This window comes from Belonocnema kinseyi, chromosome 4, assembly GCF_010883055.1.
Source record: "Belonocnema kinseyi isolate 2016_QV_RU_SX_M_011 chromosome 4, B_treatae_v1, whole genome shotgun sequence".
NCBI lineage: Eukaryota > Metazoa > Arthropoda > Insecta > Hymenoptera > Cynipidae > Belonocnema > Belonocnema kinseyi.
Genome location: NC_046660.1, coordinates 62,287,213 through 62,308,525, shown reverse-complemented (window position 1 = coordinate 62,308,525; position 21,313 = coordinate 62,287,213). Strand labels below are relative to the sequence as shown.

The 21,313-nt window shown below is 28.5% G+C and overlaps 2 protein-coding genes across 5 annotated transcripts in view; one reads left to right on the top strand and one right to left on the bottom strand.

Moving 5' to 3' along the window:
• Positions 1-3,446, top strand: part of LOC117171755 — a 4,431-nt gene extending 985 nt beyond the window's left edge. Inside the window, exons 3-5 of the mRNA XM_033359357.1 lie at positions 2,894-3,058; positions 3,150-3,246; positions 3,316-3,446. Coding sequence (XP_033215248.1) covers positions 2,894-3,058; positions 3,150-3,246; positions 3,316-3,350 — 297 coding nt within the window. The 3' untranslated portion in view covers positions 3,351-3,446. The remainder of the gene's footprint in view (positions 1-2,893; positions 3,059-3,149; positions 3,247-3,315) is intronic.
• A 244-nt stretch (positions 3,447-3,690) lies between these two features.
• Positions 3,691-21,313, bottom strand: part of LOC117171753 — a 47,937-nt gene continuing 30,314 nt past the window's right edge. For all 4 annotated transcript variants that reach the window (XM_033359355.1, XM_033359354.1, XM_033359353.1 and 1 more), the window contains exons 5-14: positions 20,492-20,626; positions 20,183-20,347; positions 20,010-20,098; positions 16,064-16,247; positions 13,092-13,314; positions 12,650-12,811; positions 12,290-12,444; positions 9,140-9,375; positions 8,180-8,405; positions 3,691-4,775 (exon numbers count right to left, since the gene is read on the bottom strand). In XM_033359355.1, the coding sequence (XP_033215246.1) occupies positions 4,525-4,775; positions 8,180-8,405; positions 9,140-9,375; positions 12,290-12,444; positions 12,650-12,811; positions 13,092-13,314; positions 16,064-16,247; positions 20,010-20,098; positions 20,183-20,347; positions 20,492-20,626 (1,826 nt within the window). In that variant the 3' untranslated portion in view covers positions 3,691-4,524. The remainder of the gene's footprint in view (positions 4,776-8,179; positions 8,406-9,139; positions 9,376-12,289; positions 12,445-12,649; positions 12,812-13,091; positions 13,315-16,063; positions 16,248-20,009; positions 20,099-20,182; positions 20,348-20,491; positions 20,627-21,313) is intronic.

Below are 21,313 nucleotides of genomic sequence, written 5' to 3'. Positions count from 1 at the left end.
TCATCTCCTCAGGTTAAAAAATGTACTATTTGGTTCATGATTTAAGTATAAAATTCTTTATTGAGAATTCATATTTTTATGTTAAAAGTTTAACTTTTACCCCAAACATTCATTTCATTGGTTAAAATATTAATTATTTTGTTGTTTCATTTTTTAATTCGTTCTTTTTATGTTGAAAATTAATTTCTTTACTGGAAAATTTAACTTGTCCATTATTTTTGGAAATTGATCTATTTTAATCTAAATCCAAAAAATGTATGAAAATTTATGCATTTTGTTATAAATTCGTATTTTTTGGAAGAAAAATAATTTTCCTGTTTCAAAAATTTTGTAATTAGGTCAACTTTTTGGTTGAAAATGAACTTTTTCGTTAAAAATTTAATTTTTTTTGATAATTGAATTATCTTTAAAAATCAACTATTTTGTTTAGAAATGAATTATTTTGTTAAAAATGTAAATGTTTGATGGAATATTTGCCTTTTTATAGCAAATTGGACCTTTTAGAATGGAAATTCTACAGGCTTCTCAAATATTCGTCTTTTGGGCTTGAAAATTCAACTATTTAGTTCAAAATTACCTTTTTTGTTGAAAATTTATATTTTTGGTTTAAAAATTCAAGTTTTTTTATTCAACAATTGGGTTACAAATGTAATTATTTGGTTGAAAGTTTAAATATTCTGTTGAAAATTAAATTATGTTGTTGAAAATTTTACTGTTTTGTAGAAAATTCGTCTTTTTGGATTCAAAATTTGATCTTTAGAAAACAAAAAACGCTGTCTTAAAAAAATTCGTCTTTTTGGCTTGAAAATTCAACTATTTGGTTAAAAATTAATTGGATTGAAAATTGATATTTCCTGGTTGAAAATTTAATTGTTTGATAGAAAACACCTTTTTTACTTAAAAATTAAACAGTTTTATTAAAAATTCATCTTTTTGTGTTAAAAATTGTATTATTTTTGTAGAAAGTGCAGATGTTCGTTTGGTTGCAAATGTATATTTTCGGGTTAAAAATTGAATAGGGTCGTTCCATGAATTTTAGATACTATATTTTTTGATTACTGCAAAATATTCTGAAAATTGCAGTGCATCGAAATTTGAATACTTCATTCTTGAGAAAAAAAATGTTTAAGAAAAGTATCAAAATTCCGATTAAAAAATACGGTGACTTTGAAACGTCACATCCGAAAAACTGCTGAACCAATCAGAATAATGATCCATTGACTAACGAAGTATCTGGTAGATATCTGCCGAAAATTCAATTTATAGTTTCTAACAGAGATATTTGTTTACTTAAAATTGTTGAAAGGCAACAGCCCAGTCGTAATAAAACCTCACTAAAAATGCAATTTCGCTTAAAATATAAAAACTAAAAAATTATAGTAATGAATAATATCATTCAAGTGCATGAAAATGAGATGTTTTCACAGATAACCTCAAATTTTTATATGTTCGGAATCACGGGCACACGTTCGTCGGATTATTTTAGATTTAAATTTCACAAGTCTAATATTGATGGCAGTCTGTTATAAAAAAATTTTTTGTACCCAATTGCAAAGATGATCCACAAAAAATATTTATAAGGTGTCCTATAGGCAATATTTAATTTTATAGTAAGTGTGTATAATCTAATACAGATTTTAGTGAAATTCTAGCCATTTGAAAATCTTTTAGGCTATTCTTTTCATGGATTTTAAATACTTAAAAAAAAAGTACAATAGGTTGTGTTTACTGTTTACACATACAATAGCTAACGGCCATATTAGATTCCCTCACCAACTGGACAACCGCGCTACTCAGAATAAAGTACTTCCGATAATCCGCCGAACCAATTAGATTTTCCCGGGAAAATTCAAAAAGTATACTTTTTAAAATAAAAAAAAAATATTCTAACTTGTTTCAAAAAAACTTTCCTTCCGTCGTTACATTATTTTTTGATATTCTTTGAATTTTACTCGGGGAAAACCATATTTGAAAATGTGCGACAACCCCATTGTTCTCTTAGAGATTTAACCTTTTTAATTTAAGAATTTAAAAATTTGGTGATAATTTTGTTTCGCTCTTAATTTAGGTGAAAATTTAACTATTTTGTTGAGAATTTAATTGTTCTATTGAAAACTTATCGCCGTGGTCAAAAATACAATTTCATTGTTGAAAATCCGTCTTTTTGGTTTGCAAATTCATATTTTTTAGTATAAAATTTCTTGGTTGAAAATTCAAGTGTGTTTTCAAAAAGTTGTCTTTTAATTTAAAAGATACGACAATTTAGTTATAAATGTAAGTGTTTTTGGTTTAAGTTTTTTTGTTGTTGAAAATTCGACCATTTAATTGAAAATTCATATTTATCAATAGTAAAATTCAAATATTTAGTTAAAAATTCAACTTTTTGTTGTTGAAAATTATTCCTTTTTGCTTAAAAGTTTAACTATTTCGTTGCAAATGCAACTATTTGATTAGAAATTAACTTTTTGAAGAAAATTTATATTTTTATTATAAAATTCAACTGTTTAAGTTAAAAAATTCAATTATTTTTGTAGAAAGTTTAACGATTTGGTTAGAATTGAAATTTTTGCTTGAAAATTCATATTTTCTGGTTGAGGATTCAGTTGTTTTGTAGAGAATTCGGTTTAAAAATATAACAGTTTACATGGAATTTTCATTCTCTTAAATTTAAATTAAATTTTTTTAAATTTAATTATTTTGTTAATTTATAGATTTAGCCTTGAAATATTAAGAAGTACCTACGTATAAATTTTATTTTAAACAATTTTTACTTGTAGATTATCCCCCTATTTTCGTGAAAAAATCACCCTATTCTCCTATTTCCTCTGTTAAAACCCATTCTTATTAAAAATTTTGTCTTAAGATTTCTATTAACCAGGTTACATTTTTTTAGATTTCTCATTCACGCTTACCTAATGGGTTTTCTGGGTCAGAAGATTTTGCTTATGAAGGCGTTCTTAATGATGGATCTGCACCAATTGCACCTTTGTTTAGGACAACATCCACAACTACAATTTTACCAACAATTAAAAAATGCATTGATAATTGTTTAGCCTCTGTAAGTAACAATTATTTTTTCCAAAACTGGAGTGTTTTTGACTTGAAAAAGTAAAATTAGTTGGTTTTTATTAAACTTACATTTTTATTAGGCAACAATAATTGACAACCGCCCAGTATGTGGATCCGACTCCGTTACCTATGATAATCACCAACATTTTGATTGCACTCTATCGTGCGGAAAAAATGGTAAGTTCCTTAATTTTAATATGAAGATTTGTAAATATTTTATTAACTTTCTATTTTTCATTTTCACAGGGATTCAAAAAGTGTATACTGACAGGTGCTCCTAATTTGTTTTTGATTCCATACCTAAATTTATGGATATTCGCATTATCAACTCATCAAATTTATAAATAAAATCGAATGTATTTATAATGTACTATACAAAAATATTTAATAAAATGCACGACAATATAAAATTAGAATTTTTTATTAGTAGTATAGCTATCACGGTATGGGGCCACTTACCGAATTATAATAAATCTACATTATCGACTAATGGTAATTACCTGATTTCGGTAATATAGTCCCGTAACGCCATAGCTATACTACTCTTGTTTTTAAAAAATCGAACCACAATTTTTTTAGTTAAGTATATTTTAAAACGTACTGTACAAAAACAATTCATATCATACAAATAGATTTTGCATACAACAATATATCTTGCATTTAAAAATTTGAAGTTAATCACGTTCAATCAGTTTTAATTTATATACGAACATAAAAAACTTTTTCATAATAAAATATGTATAAGATATAGAATTTTAAATATTATATAATGTATATTTTGATTTAAAAAATAGAATGGGGTAAACCTCGCTATAGTGGATAATTATTAATTCAAAATAATAATTTATATAAAATGATTGATTTTTGTAATAAATAGTCAAGACACTATACGTTCTAATAAATTATTATTTTTTTAATTTGCACTCCGTATTAATAATTATTTGCTGTAGGTTGCATTATTCACTGTAGGTAGGTTCCCCTATTATTTAATTAGATTATTTAAATACAATAATTATTTTAATATAATGCTGTAACTATACAATTAATCCTAGTTAAATAATTTAAATACAGTTAGATCTCTGAACTGTTAGAAATTTCGAAATGAATATATGTACTAAAAATTATAATTAATCAAAATTGACCAATAAATGTGGCAGTATTATGGCAGTTTTGTTACATTAATATTGGCTGTACAAAATCAAACAAAAGAACACTACACAAAATTTAAAATTAATAATTTTGACAATTTTCGGTAGTGTTACAATAACAACAAATTAATATTTTCTACAGCATATAAAAAATCTTATCTGACATAAAAGTATCAATATTTAATTATGATTTTAATATAAAAATTTTGGTACTATTTTCGACAAGATTCTAATTTGAGAATTTTAAACATGAGTAACATATTTTTTTAAACTGATCACACTTCGAAATTTGAATTATTTTTCAAATTTAACTGGCAGAAGAACCATTATGGTCGGCCCATCTGACTCTTCTCGAAATCTCAAAATTGCCACCATGAATTCCATAAAGGTGCCGTGCCAAAATATCAGCTCTGTCTTCTTCAGCTTTTGTAGCCAATTTTCGATATTTCAAAATTGCAATCACGCAACAAGCAATTAAAATAATTTGAATTATGAGCCATACTATTAGAAGACAAAATACGAGCACTGAATTCATACAGAGAACATCTTCTAAGGTTCCTAAAAATTAAACATCTTTTTATTTAATATCCGTAACGATCAGAGAGCGGATGAGCCCAGTCTGAAATCTGAATTCGCGCACCGAGCCTAGGCTCGGCTCTATCGTTGTTGAGAACCATCGCACGGGGAGAAGTGGTGGGAGAGCGCGCGCACGCCGGGCACATATGACGCTCTCCCATCACTTCCCACATGCGGCGAGGCGCGAAGTGGAGGGAGAGCGTCGTATGTGCCCGGCTTGCGAGCGCTCTCCCACTACTGACCCCCATGTGACGGTTCTCTGCAACGAGGGAGATCCTAGGCTTGGTGCGCAAATTAGAACTGGGTTCGTCCGCTCTCTGGTAATGATTATAGTAATTATTTTTATTGCTACCGTTAATGTATTAAGCTGTGAAGGCAATTTACCACTCACCCATTTCCTACTTTACCAAAAAATTTCTTTGCAAGGACTCACATTCAGACAAAATATGATATTGTTTATATTGTTTTATTTTATATGAATCAAAACCTTTTTTTACAATTATTTTAAACTGGATTTTAAAATAATAGATGAATTATTAAACAAAAAAGTCGAATTTTCAACATATTTTATGAATATTTAATCAAGTTTTAAGTTAAAAAAATTAATTATTATCCAAGAAGATTAATTTTTTTTTACCAAAAACAACAAAAAACGAATTTTTAACAGAATGTATGAATTTTTCATCGGAAAGTTGAGATTTTAAATAAAAAAAGGTAAAATCAGTACTGAAATAAAAAAATTATCAGCTAGAAAAATTAATTTTCAATTGGAAAAAAAGAAATTTTAGATTGAAGAAAAAGACATTTTCAACAAAATAGTTAAATTCTTAACCAAAGAAATGATTTTTCAAACAGGAAGATTAATTTCCTACTAAAAAAAATACAAATTTTAAACAGAGCACATGAATTTTCGAACAAATAGTTGAGTTTATAACCAAGAAAGATATTAAAACTGGAATAATAAAATTTCCATTTGAATTGAATTTTTAATTAAGAAAAAATTTTATATTTCATTTAAAACCAAAGTTACGTATAAAATATTAAATTTTCTCTAATAAAAAAATTTTTTTCATCAAAAAAATTTCAATTAAATCGAAAAATAGGCATTTTCAAATAATAAATTCAATTTTAAACCAATAAAATTTTTTTAGTTTATAAAGAACAGAAATGTCGTCAAAAATGTTGAATTTTCTTCAACCAAAAATATTGTAATTTTTAATTAAAGGTAGTTAAATAAAACCGAAAAATAGGCATTTTTAAAGAATAAATTGATTTTTTAACCAAGAAAAATGGTTACGTTATTAAAGAATCAAAATTTCGTCCAAAAATATGAAATTTCAACCCACAAAAGATGAGTTAAAAAAAATTAAGCAAAAATGGCATACTTATATTCTTAGTTGAATAATGAATTATCGAAAAAAGCGAATTTTAAACTAAATGCATTAATTTTGAAATAAATAATTGAGTTTTTAACTAACAAAGATATCAAAAAATGAATAATAAAATGTTAAGTTCCAAAATTAATTTTCAACCAAAAAGATGATTTTTTTAGGAAAACTATTTTTGTTTCAATCAAAAATACTTATACTGAGCCAAAAAATACAATTTTTTTAAAAAAGAGTTGAATTTTCAAACAAAAAAAAAATTCAGTCAATAAAGAAAAAAATGTCGTCTAAGGTCTTTAATTTACTGGACAAACAGACGAATTTTCTATCAAACAGTTGAACTTTAAACACGAAAATATTAATTTTTTAAAATAAAGTTAATTTCCAACAAAATTTCGGAATTTTTAAAGACAGAAATAAGTATTTTTCTACAAAAAGAAGCGGAATTTTAAATACAAACATTATGAACATTCAACCCAAAAAAGATAAATTATTAAGCTTTAAAAAAAAGAAAGCATTTTTAACTAAATAGCTATTTATTATCATATTTATGATTATTTAACCAAAAAAATTACATTGAAGACATATTTACAAAAAATTCCTAAATTTCTGAACATATAGTTAAATTTTTAATTTAAAAAAAATGTCGACCCCAAAAAAAACTAAAGTTATATTGAAAGAAAACCTCTTCTTTTTAATTAAAAAAATAGTCAAATTTTCCAAGAAAGAAATGAAATTTTAACCACTTTGAATTTTTACTAAAAAAAACATTAAATATTTAATGAGAATAAATATTGATCAAAATATTGATCAGAGATGAATTTTTTTAACAAAGAAGACAGATTTTTTAGTCAATAAAGACAAAAAATGTCATCCAAAATGTTCAATTTTCAAGTAAAAGAAAGAAATAATTGTTTACGAAGCAATTGAGCTTTTAACTTAAAATTATGAGCTTTTAACAGAAAAATAAATTTTAAAAAACTGTGTAGCATTATAGAACCAAAAGCACGATATTTCTTTAAAAATGTTTATTTTTTTAACCCAAAACCGACGAGTTTTCATTCAAAAGATAAATTTTCAAGTTAATAATGCAATAGTTACATTTTCACATAAATAATTTGTCTTAATCAGAAAAACGACGTATTTTCAACTAAAAAATGTAAGTTTTCTACAAAAAATCTAACAGTAATATTGTCAGTAAATAAAATTAATTTTTAATAAAATACATCAATTTTTGATGAAAAAAATATAAATTTTCAAATAAAAATGGAGTAGTATTTGCAGTTAGAAAAATAATTGTTACTAAAAATACGATTATTCAATTAAACAGTTTTATTTATAACGAATTAAATTAATTTGCAACCCAACAATTTAACTTTTAACTAAAGAAGATGCATTTTCAAACAGATTAAATAGTAGAATTTTCACTTGAAGAAATTAATTTTAAAACAAATTTCCAACACAATAGACAGATTTTTAACCAAAGAAATGAGTTAGCCAAAAATTGTTTAATACGACTAAAAAAATGTTCAGAAAATAATTGTATCCGCAACCAAAGCAGAATAATTTCCAATCAATTTTCAAATGATTTGTTCGCAATTTAAAACAAGAAAGATGAATTTATTACAATAAGAGATACATTTTTAAACCAAAATATAGATTTTCAAGAAAAGAGTTGAATTTTTCTGCCAATAATTATTTTTCAGTCAATGAAGAAGAAAAATTTCATGCAGAATGTTGAATTTTTAATTCAAAAAGATCACTTTTCTTTGAAGGAGTTGAAATTTTACCAAAGCATGAATTTTCAATCAAAAAAATAAATTTTAAACCAAAAAGGACGAATATTACAAAATTGTTGAATCTTCAACCACAAGATAAACTCCTATTGCAAAAAAAGTCGGTAAGGTAGGAATCGGAAAGTGCTACATGGCCTTATGGTCATGTAGCTAATAAGAATCTATTGAATTTTAATCAGAGCACTAATTAATAAGTAAAATTTACCTCCATTTGAAATATAAAACGTATCTGGTTTTCCATTTTGTCTAGAAAGTAAATAGTCTGGTTGAATATTTTCGTCTTCAACATAAATCCACGATTGTAGAGGAAGTTCATCAGGAGCAATTGTTCCGGGATCTTCATTCAATTTGTGAACACTTGCATCAGTTGAATTTGTAATAATTGCACGACGTTTCCTACCATATGATATCTGCCTGCTCTTACACACAGTCTGAAAAAATTTATATAATTAAGGCCATGTAATACTTACCCGATTCCTACCGTAATGACATTTTTTAAAAATAATTCACATCCACAGAATTGGGACATCGAACGAAAAATTTGGGAAATTAATAAAATTTTAATGTGTTCATAATTCTAGAAATTCTAGATCTTATCCAATTTCTACATTACCGACATTTTTTGTGTATCATACCAATTCTATACAAGATTATATATCAAACTGAAGGTTTGGGAAAATATAGAAAAAGAAGTAAGGAACGTTTAGATACTAAAACATTCTTACAAAAAAAAAAGAATTTTTTTTTTGAAACTTCTTGTTTTTATTAGTAAAAATATATTATTACATAAACGTTCCTAACTTACTATTCTATACTTTCCCAAACTTTCAGTTTGATAACTCATCTCGTATAGAATTGGTACGATCTACAAAAAATTTCGGTAAAGTAGGGATCGGATAAGATCTGGAATTTCTAGAACTATAAACACATACAAATTTAGAAATTTTTTTGATTTTTGTTTGTTGTTTTCAGAGGAACATAGAAACATTTTTTCATGCCTTTTTATTAACTTCCCAAAATTTCCGTTCCATATCCCAATTCTACGGCCGTGAATTGTTTAAAAAATGTCGTTAAGGTAGGAATCGGGTAAATGTTACATGGCCTTAAATACCATTTACAAGAAATTTCTTTAATTTGATAAAAAATACTGTTTTTTTTTACTTACTGGTTCACATTTTTCTAAACAGAACTTCACTATAACACTGAAACCAACTTGTTGACTGTTTGGAAACCTGAATGCACTGAATTCACCAATTAAAGATCGATTATCGATCGGATCTTTCATAAGTGCAGGAAATACATTAGAATCAATTGGACAACCCATTTCGTCAAGGAGAAGAATTGATGCATCTCCTGAGGCGCTGCTTGCTACTAAATGGCCTGCTTTTATATCGTATGTCCCTGAAAAAAATTGTAATTAATTTTGGAAATTTTATAAATACATAATAATATTTGCCATTTTATGGGTATGTGCATCCGATCCCTACTTTACCGACATTTTCTTCGATCACACTGATTTCTCACTAGATAAGATATCAAGCTTAAAGTTTGGAAAAGTAAAGAAAGTGATTATATACTAATACATTTTTACTATTACAAAGAAATTTGTTTTTGTAATTTTGAAAATTGATCAGTACATGAAGGTCACTTAGTCAATTTTCTTCATTTTTCCAAACTTTCTGTTTGATATTTCATCTTGCGTGGAATTAGTATGATTTCAAAAAATGTCGGTAAAGTAGGAATCGTATAAATGTCACATTTCCTTGAAGATTCCTGCATTACCGACATTTTTAGGAGTCTACCTCAAGAAATGAGAGATCAAGTTTTCAGTTTGTTGTTTGCTGATGTTCAACAAAATTAAAAAAAAATTTTGATTTTTGAACATTTTCAAAAAGAAGTTTTTTTAAAGAATTTTGAAAATTTTTTAAAAATTTGTCAAGGGTTTCTGAGAAAATTAAAAATGATTTTTTATTTAAAAAATTTAATTTTTTAAGAAAATTAAAAACAAAATTGAAAAATTCATGTTAATTTGACTAATTGAACAAATTTCCTAAAATTTTGAAAAAATGCCTAGAAGATTTCATAGCAGAATTTGCTGAAAGTTTCAGGAAAAATTTAAATAATTTTAAAAGACAATACAAAAAATTACAATTTTTGAAAAGTTTTCAATAAATTTAAAACAAAATGTATGTTCTTTAAAATTTCGAACGCAAGAATTAGAATTTTTTTAAATTAAAAAGATTTTTATTTTGAAAAATCAATTTTGAGAAAGTTTTTAGATAGATTTCAAAAGATTTTGAAAGATTTCTAAAATTGTTAAAAAGGCTTCTTGAAGATTTACATGCAATTTTTTACTTTTGTAGGATTTTTAAAAAATCTAAGAAGAATTCGAATCATTCAACACAAAAATTTGAGATTAATACATTTTTTTAATTTGATTTTAAATTTGTTGAATTTTTTTTTAAATGTAGACTTTTTGAAGCTTTTGATATAAAATTTCGAAACTTTTAAAGGGTTTTGTAAAGTCTTTAAGAGAATAAAAAAACGTAAAGTTTCCAGAAAACATTTTGAATGATTTTTTATATTGTAAAATGAATTGTGAAAAGAAAGGTAGAAGATTTTAAAACGGTTTGTTTGATATTTCAATTTCGAACACAAAATTAGAAGCTTTTCATAAATTTAAAAACATTTTTATTTTGAAAAATATATATATTTAGAAGGATTTTAAAACATTTTGACAGAATTCTAATATTGGTAAAAAAACTTTCTGAATATTTTAATACAAATTTGTTATTCTTTTAAGATTTGCAAAAAATTCTAAGAGAAATACGAGTTTTAGGTTTTAAGATAATAACAGAAAACTGTGAGGTTTCCTAAGAATTTTATAAAGCATTTTTTAAATTAAAAAATGAATTGCGAAAAATGGGGGAGAATATTTAAAAACGGAATTTCTTAAAAATTTTAGAAAAAATTGGAAAGAATCTAAAAGATCTAAAAGAAAAAAAAGCTTTTTATGAATTCTGAAAGGTTTCAAGAGAACAGAAAAAATTTCGTAAGATATCTGGAAAAATTTTAAATGATTTTTCATTTTGAAAAATGAATTTTACGAGAAAATTGAAAAATTTCAAAATATTTGCAATAATTTTCTAAAATTCCGAAAAAGAATATAGAATATCTAATAGCGTTATTTGTTAAAAATATTAGGTAATATTTCAACTATTTTTAAAAGATAATACAAAAGTTTAATAATTTTGAAAAGATTTTATGAAATTTTAAATAAAATGTAAATCTTTAAAGCTTTTTTAGGATTTCTTTAGGTTTGAAAATAATAAAAAATCGTTAGGGTTCCTAAGAAATTTTTAAATAATTTTCTATATTAAAAAATGAATTGCGAAAAAGAAGGTACATTATTTTAAAGCGGAAGTTGTTAAAAATTTTAGGAAAAATTGGAATTATTCTAAAAGATAATCTAAAGGTTTAGAATTTTTGAAAAGATTTAAAATAGTACAGAATAATAAAAAGAAAATCATAATTTGAATGATTTTTTATTTAAAGGAATAATTCCAATTATTTTAAAAGATTGAAAGTTTAAAAGTTGTGTTTAATAATAGTTTAAGATTTTAAAAAATATCAAAAATATTAAAATAAAATGCGTATTTAAAAAAATATTTCCATCCAATTTTGAAGCTTTATAAGGACTTTAAGATGTTTCAAAATTATGAAAAATGTTTCTTCTTAAGATTTACAAACGCATCAAAAAAGAATCTGGAAGATTATAATACAATTGGTTTAATTTTTCAGGTTTTAGTTTAAAACAAACTCGAAAAGATTTATAATAAGTCATAGCTAAATTTAGATTTTTAAAGATTTCGAAATAAAATTTAGAAGGTTTTGTAGGTTTAGTAGGTTTTAAACGAATACCAAAATTTTCTCAAATGATAAAATCGCCGATAATTTAAAATTCTGAAATTAAAAAATTCTGGAATAACAAGCTTCCTGACCGTTTAAAATATTGCCGATGAATAAGGGAAAATAGTTCAAATCATATTTAGGAATTCTAGAAATTTACAAACGATTTTTAAATTACTTCCAAAGTTCTGAAATTGAATATTTTGTAAGCTGACACAATTTAAAAAAAAAAAAAACAGTATCTCGGTTAAATTATATTTATATAACCTTGAAAACAAACCAATAACACTTTCCCTAGATTTAATTCAAGCTTGAATTTAAATCTTTTTTTGAAAAAATATCGGTAATGCAGGTATTTGCACAGGATAAATGCCCGTAATAAATTATAAAATTATATATTGGTTACCATTAGAGGGTTGGATTTCGATTTTGAGTATAAGTTTTTGTCCCAACTTAGTTACTCTCGCTTCCCTCAAAAATTCATCTAAAATTTTCATTCTAACAGTAGGCGTCTGCGATGAAGTGTTAACCACTGTTGATATTATTGGTGGTATACCTGCACTAAAATAGAGAAGGATAGGATTATTATTTTTATTACATACTTATAGCCGTAGGTCATGTAATACTCATCCGATTCCTTCCTTACCGACATTTTTTGTTGTTCTAGAAAATTAGGACAATAAAAGCGTTCCTTCAGGTCGGTAAAGTAGAAATCGGATACATATTACTTGGGCATAAATATGAATGAAGAATTTCAGAAACATACTTTGGATCTAGAAATGTGAAACTAGAATGAACAGAAATATTTCTCGGTTCAGGCATTGTACCATCATCTAGTGAACAACCAACTCTTACGGCCTGATCACCTTGTCTTTGAATTATGGGGTTGAATTGTACGATAATGGTGGACCAAACCACGGCATGAGTTCTAAATATTTTTAATAATTTTTATTTTAGTATAACATTTTTTTAAATGAGGTCAAGTATCAGGTGAAAAAACCTACATTACTGACATGAAACTGTTTGCTAATAATAACCATCAAAGAACGGATTAACCTTTATTAGATTCTTTTATTTAATTTCCCAAACTTTGAATTTGAAATCTCTTTTCCTGTGGATGTGACTTTATCATAAAGAAGTGTCGGTAATGTAGGTTTTTTCACCTAATATATGCCCTTAAATTCAAATTAATCAAAATTTCTGCATACTGATTGTCACTATCAATTGAAAATGCGGGTGCGAGACCACAGTTCATATTGCTGGTAATCAATTCATTCATTTTTGGTATTGACAAACTGAGTTTTGTCATATTGTTTCCATTCCCTTGAATACCGCAACTGTCACTGAATCCGCTGGCATAAATTCTTCCATGAAAAGGCTCAGATGTACCCAATTCGACAATCATACTCGAATTGGTACATCTCACTTTCACTAAAACAGTCAAAGTTATTAGTTAATTTGAGGGCATATGTCAGTTGCAAATTTCTACATTACCGACAATTTTTTTGTATAACTTCCCACCCACACTAAATAAGATATCGAGTTCAAAGTTCAAAAAATCAAGTAATAGGTAATAAGAAATGTTTATCTGGATTTAAATATTTATAATTATAACATTTATTTTTTAAATTACAATTATGCCTTTTAGTTAATTTTTGCAATTTTCAACTCAATATCTCATTTCGTTAGGACATGAGGTAATTGAAAAAATGACGTTGGTAATGTAGGTATTAGTATCTGATGCATGCCCTTGCGAAAAATAATTTAAATTGTGAATAAGATTTTTGTTCTAAGGGGCCGGTGAAGAACTACGTCACGCTTGAACACAGGGTGAAGTCACAAATACGAACACCCCCCCCCCCCTTTAAAATCAAATTATCAATGAAAAGGTTTAGTTTGAGAATTAAAAAGTTGAATGTTTAAGAAAAATATAACTTTTGAAGGCGAAAAGACGAATTTTCAAATAAGAAAGATAATTTTTCAACAAAAGAGTCGAATTTTCAACAAACAAAAAAATGTACTTTTAGACCTAAACGTGGTATTTACAAACAAATAGTTTTAATCCAAAGAGACGATTTAAAGAAAATATAGTTTTATTTTCGAATAAAAAAAAAACTTTTACCAAAATAGTTTTATTTTTAACCAAATAGTTGAATTTTTACCCTATAAAGACGATTTTTCAACCAAATGATCGAATTTTTAAACAAACAAGAATAAACTTCAAGAAAAAACAGTTACATTTTCAACAAAGTAGTTGAATTTTCAAGCCATGAAGGTGACCTTTTTAGAAGATAGTTGAATTACAAACCCAAAACGACGAGTTTTCTATAACTAGACGGATGTTTAAAAAAATAGTTGAATTTGCAACAAAATAAGTAAATTTTAAATAAAATAGCCTGGAATTTCCAACTAAAATGCTGAATCTTTAAACATTGAGTTTGAGAAATTGATTTCTTAACAGGAGTTAAATTTTCAGTTTAGAAGTATTTTGCATTTAACAAAGAAAATGTTACAGATACATTTCCAATCAAATTGTTGAATTCTCAATTAAAAGCGATAAATTATCAACCAATAATGGCATAGTTAACTGTTGATCAAGTTTTAATCAATAATGCAATAATACAAAGTCGAATTCTCAACTAAAACCTATTAATGACCAAACAAAAAACTAGTGATTATTAACAAAAAATAGAATAGTTATACATTTTGAGATAAAAAGACTGAATTAAAAACAAAAATTTCAACAAAATAGTTAAATCTTCAATCAAATAATGGAATTTGAAAGCAAAAAAGATGAAATCTGGACCAATAATATTATAAGGGGAAAACAAAGAATACTTTAAAAAAAGGGGTATAATAAAATACTTCCTAAAAAAGTGATAAACATAAACTCTTAGAAGCTGACGAACCGTCTTTAGTGCCTTTTAATTTTTTTTTTTAATTTTGAATTATATAATGACCCTGTATGTCACAAACCATCATAAAACCTGTTATCCCCCCTGGCAGTCTGACGTAGTTTTTGACCGGAGTTCCGTGATGTTCAGGCGCCGCCGCGCCGTTCAAGCGCGACTGTTTGAACGCTGTTATTTATGCGCGAGAGCGAAGTCTGGGAGTGAGATGTTTAGGCACTGGACACTTAGGCGCTGCGACGTCTACGCGCTGGATTTTCAGGCGCGGGACGTTTAGGTACCGGAAATTTATGCGCTGCGAAGCTTAGGCGTTGGACCTTTTGGCGCAGGATATTTAACCGACAGGAAGTTTAGCCGCCAGGTCAGCAAAACGGTACATTCCTGCATATATTTTGAGTTCAAGATATCCATAGTTTTTAAAGTTGAAGTATTAGTATAGCCCATAATATTAATTTAGCCTAATTTTTTGCTTAATTGAAGCATGAGTTGGGTTTTTATCAGCGTACATGGCGAGTTTCTGTCTGAAACGATGTAAATAAAACCAATACTATCTTATTGCGCTGTAGAATATAAATTACTAAATTTACAATTAAAAATACGTCACTGTAGCTTTTGTTTCTTCTAATTGCCGACTAAAAGATGAGGATTAGGTCACAACAGGTTGTTAAATTTCTTATACAATTTTTAGTAAATTATTAAGAATCGAAATTTAAAGACCGTATTACTCATTTAACTATTTATGTTTAAAAAACTATCGATATAATTAATTATTTTGTCACTTTTAATTTTCTAAAGAAACAATCTCGATATACGTTTCCCAACCTCTCTCGCTATTCTTGTCACGCAGACTTATTTATTGATTGTGAATAAAGTTTTCAGAACACATATTTTGCATATTGCAATAATTTCAAATGCAATAAATACTACAAATTAAACGGCTTGGTACCTGACAATCCGGTTGACGAAACAGTCGTGCGCCTAAAAGTCCTAGCGGCTAAATGTCCTGGCGCCTAACCATCTTGAGCCTAAATGTACCGCGCCTAAACTTCTAGCACCTAAACCTCTCGCGCTCGTGCCTGAACACCTTGTGCCCTGGCATCCCTCACCTAAACGTCCCTCGATTAAACATCACGCACCTAAACATCCAGCGAGTAAACTTCCCGCGCCGAAACATCCTACGCGCCTAAACGTCCTACTCTCTTTGAAGGACCCCAAAATAAAGATAAAATTAAGAATCAAGTTCTCGAAAAATGAAATAAAAATGAACTCACAGTCAAGACAAGGTTCTCGTTCTTTATAAATTGCACCAGGTGTGCTGACTAAAGAACTGGCTCCAGCACTGACAGTATCTTCAGATTGTAAAAGACATACTGCTCGATTAGTTTTTGGATCAGTAATCATGGTGTAACTTCTGCACATGAAGCCGTCATTGCTCTGGTCACATCTTTCTTCACACTAAATAAAGAAAACTCTATTAATTAGTTATTTAAATTTAAAACATTTAAAAAGAAAAAATTAGATCTAATTATTAAAAATAATGAATGGGTCGGATGTGCCTAGCACTTTTAAATTCGAAGAGGTAATGTGCTTGGTGTAAGAAGCATAACAAAGAATCCAAGTAATCAAACTTAGTTCAGATACATTTCTTCGAACAAAATATATTTTTTTAAATTTCATATTCCCTTAATCGTATAAAAAGCTTTTTTTAAATTCTATAAAAATATGTTCTTTATGCCATGCCGTATTTTCACAAAAGTCCAAAACGGCAATGGCTTAGAGCAGTCAGTTTTTACAGACGACACGTCGGTTTGGAAGTTTTTTTATACTATTAAAAAAAACGTCTGCTGGAAAGCTGGACACGAGGATTTTAAACTTAGTAGAATTTTTACGACTGAGGAGAATTAGACACGGAAAATCTGGAGAAAAGGATTTCTCATATAGAGGTGATTTTTCGGGTTAGGGAAAGCTGTACAAAGTGATTTTACACTCGGGGGTGATTTTTGGGGCTGGGCAGAGCTGAACAGGGAATTTTTACACTTAAGGCCCTTTTAGTGCTGGACTGAGCGGAACAGGGATATTTGAAACTTGGGGGTGATTTTTTGGGCTGGGAAAGGTGATTTTACACTTAAGGGTGATTTTTGGAGCTGGGAAGAGCTGAACAAGGAATTTTTACACTTTAGCCGATTTTTGGTGCTGGGGTGAGCCGAAGAGGGAAATTTGACTTTTGGGGTTTTTTTGGGAAAACTGGAGAAGGGGATCTTACACTAAGAGATGATTTTTGGGGTTAGAGAAAGCTGTACAAAGTGATTTCATACTCAGGGGTGATTTTCGGTTCTGGAGAGAGCTTTAAAAAGTGATTTCACACATAGAGGTGATTTTTGGGAGTGATAAGTGCTGGAGAGAGAGTAATTTTTGATGCTGGGCAGAACTGAATAGGGAAATTTGACACTTGGGGGTGATTTTCGGGACTAAGAGAAGAGCATGGAAATTTGACACTTAGGGCTGGTTCTTGGGTCTGGGAAGAGTTCGACAGATGCACTTAAAACTTATAGGTTATTTTTGGGGTTGAGGAAAGCTGGAAAAGGGGTTTGAACACCTAGAGGTCATTTTTGGGGCTAGGGAGAGCTTGTTAACAGGATTTTAAATTCAGGGGTGATTTTTGGGGCTGGAGAAAGCTTGGGAAAAGGATTTTATACTTAGGGATGATTTTTAGGACTGGAAAGAGCTGAACAGAAAGATTTGACACGTGGGGGTGATTTTTGGGACTAGGAAAGTTGGGATTTCTTGGGGCTAGGGAAAGCTGAAAAAGGGGGCTAAACACTTAGAGGTAATTTTTGGGACTAGGGATAGCTGGAACAGGTGATTTTACCCCTATGGGAAATATTGGGGCTAGAGGGAGCTTGGAAACAGGATTTCACACTTATGGGTGATTTTTGGGGCTACGGAGAGTTAAGGGGAAGGATTTTATATTTAGGGATGATTTTTAGGACTGGGAAGAGCTGCACAGAGATTTTACACTTAGAGGTGATTTTTGGGGCTGGGAAGAGCTGAAAAAGGCATTATTTACACTTGGGGTGATTTTTGGCGATGAAAAGAGCTGAGAAGGGAGATTTGACACTTGGGGGTGATTTTTTGGGCTGGGAAATATGGGGAAAGGATTTTACACTTAGAGGTAATTTTCGCGGCTGGGAAAAGCTGTACAAAGTGATTTGACACTCAGGGGTGATTTTTGGACTAGAGATTGCTAGATAAGTGAATTTGACACTTAGGGGTAGTTTTTGGGACTAGGAAGAGTGCGCAAAGATTTTACATTTAGAGGTGATTTTTGGGACTGGGAAAATTGGAAAAGGAGATTCTCACACTTAGAGGTGATTTTTGGAGCTGCGAAGAGATGTAAAAAATGATTTTACACTTAGGGGTGATTTTTAGGGCTGTGACGAGATCACCAGAGGGATTTTAACATAGAGTTTAGTTTTGAGGTCAACGAGAGCTGGACAGGGAAATTTTACACTCATAGGTAATTTGTGTGGCTGGGAAGAGCTGAAAAAGGAGATTTGACACTTAGGGGTGATTTTTAAGGCTGGGGAGGTCTGGACAAGGAAATTTTACACTTAGAGGTGATTTTCGGTACTAAGAGACGAGCTGGGAGATTTAGCACTTGGGGGTGATTCTTCCTGCTGGGAAGAGCTGGATTGGGGCACTCAGAGATCATTTTTCCGGAAGAGGAAAGCTGGAAAATGCTTGGGAGAAGGTTTTTACACATATTATTTATTTTTAGGACTGGGATTTGACACTTAGAGATCATTTTCTAAGCTGGGGAATGCTATATAGGAAAATTTGACACTTGGGAGTGATTGGATGTCTGGGAAAGCTGGAAAAGGGGATTTCAAACTTAACAAATCACTTTATTTCTGAAGACCTCTCAACACAATTTCTGTAATTTTTCAGGATTTAAAAAATCTTTAGGGATATTTTAAATTATTTCAAAAGATATTTAAAAGAAAAGAAAAGGTTTTGAAATATAAGAAAATTATTTAAATCTTGAGAAGATTTCAATGAATCTGAAACAATCGGTACATAAAAATGTACCGATTGTTTCAGATTCATTGAAAAGATTTAGAAAAAAAACTTTTTAAGAATTTTTAAAGATTCAAAGGAAATGCAGAATTTTATTAAGATTCGTAAAAAATCTGAAAATTTTTTTTATCGTGTAAAATGAATTTTAAGAAACAATTCATAAGGTTTTTAAAACATTTCAAAAGATTTCTAAACATGTCTAAACGAATTTGAAGTAATTTTTAGTCAATTGTTTCTAATTTGAAAGATGTTTAAAAAACATTAGTAAATGTCGAACCATTGTGAAAGACATTTTAAAGTTTTGAAAAACTATCATAAATAAGTCAGTTTAAAAAGTGTTAAAAAATTCATCTATTTTTTTTTAGAAATGTTACCTTTTTTAGATGAAATTACAACTGTTTGGTTAAAAAGTAATTGGTTATGGTTAAAGATTCAACTATTCGAAAATTCGTTGTTTTTTGATACATAAAACTGTTAATGATGTAATTAAAATCATTTTGAATTGAAATATTTGCTATTACAGGTATGTCTAAGAATTCAGCTTTTTGGTAAAAATTTAACTATTTTGTTAAAAATTATTTTGTTGTTGAAGATTCATAATTTTATTTGAAATTGATTCATCTCTTTTTTTGGAAAAATTATTATTTTTTAAACTGAAAATTGAACTATTCCAGTTAAGTTTCATAATTTCAGTTAAAAATTCATCTTGTTGATTGCAAGTTAAACTACTTTGTTGAAAACTCTTCTTTCGATTGAAAATTGATTTTTTTAGTTGAAAATTTATCTCGTTGGTTAAAAATTGATATTTTTGGTAAAAAATTCAGGCGTTTGTTTTAAAATTAAATTATATGGTTTGAAACTGACTTTTTTGTTAAAATTTTGATTTCACATATCTGAAATGTCCAAAAATATTTTACAAGTTTTTCAAGAATCTTAGGGAAATAATATTTACCTAACAGTAGAAAGAAATAAAAAAATAAACTTAAAACTAAATATTTATCCTAATTTTTACAGTGTGTTATTAATTGTTTTACCCCTCAAATCAAATTTTGAATTCTCTGATGACGCTAGTACATTAAAAAATCATAAATTAAAAAATCAGATTAATAATAAACACAGATGTTTAGTTATATATCTTACTTGTTTAATATCGAGATCTGGTACTTTAAAGTCGGAGAGAGGTAAGGATAGATTACGATACTCAGCATAGGAGCAATAATCAACTTTAGCTAAAAAATAAACAAAAGAGATTTTATGAAAAATAAAATAATTAATTAATACTTAAGTCATCTTAAATAATTTAAAATACTCACAAATATTATGGCACTGACTTTGAAGATACTCATCTCTGTACCAGGAGGCCCTATAAGCTTGGGGCCTAATTCCCCTTTCAAGAGACGAAAGAGAACATTTTCCTACTGTATCTCCTATTGCGAGGTCGCGACTAGTTCGAAATTGGGCCGATTTACACCGTTCTCCTAAAATTTAAATTCAAATAAAAAAATAAAATAAAAATAGTACCTACATATTTCAGAAAAACTTTTTATTCTTCTTTACTTTTGAAATTTGTGACTTGAATAAAAAATGTTTAAATTAGTTTTGAAATGTAAATTAATTTTCACCTGCTTGAAAACATGTTTCATAGCATTCTCCTCTGGTCATCAATTTGGACAACCAATCGGTATTGGTATCGATCAAAATTGCCCCTATCGATCGTTCGACTTGCCAGAGCCTGGATTGCTTACATGCCTGAGGAACTGAACATTATCTTCTTATTATTGAAATATTTTCTTATTAATAAATTATTTTGTAAGATAATATTGAAAAAATTAATCTAAATAACAAAAAAAAATTTTTTAGCCTATTAAGATGACAATAAGTCGTTCAAACCTTCCCCTCCCAAGCCTTCCCTTCCCTTGTACCATACACACCCCTACTCGCCCTCATCTCTCCAACTTACCCTCCCTTACCAACTTCTTCTTCATCTGCTTCCCCTCCCTAACTTCCCCGGATTCTCCTCACTTCCTCTTCCCTCTCATTTTTGCTCACGTTCCCTACCTTCTCCCCCCTCACTTCCACCGAGTTCCATGAATTGTGAATTATGAGTGATGAGTTAGAAGTTGTGAATTGTGATTACGATTTTTGAGTTAGAAGTTAGGAACTCGAAGCTAGGAGTTATGAGTTTTGATTTAAGAGTTGTGGTTTATGAGTTAGATGTTTGAAACTAGCAGTTATGAGCTACGACCTCAGAGTTGTGAGTTGTAAGTTCTGAGTTAGGACTCAGAAGTTGTAAGTTAGGAGTTTTGAGTTATGGGTTGCGAGTTAGCAATTGTGAGATATGATGTATGATTTAGTAATCAGTGAGGAATTATCAGCTGTGAGTTATGAGTAAGAAGTTGTGAATTATGAGTTAGGGGCCATTCACAAAATACGTGATACATTCT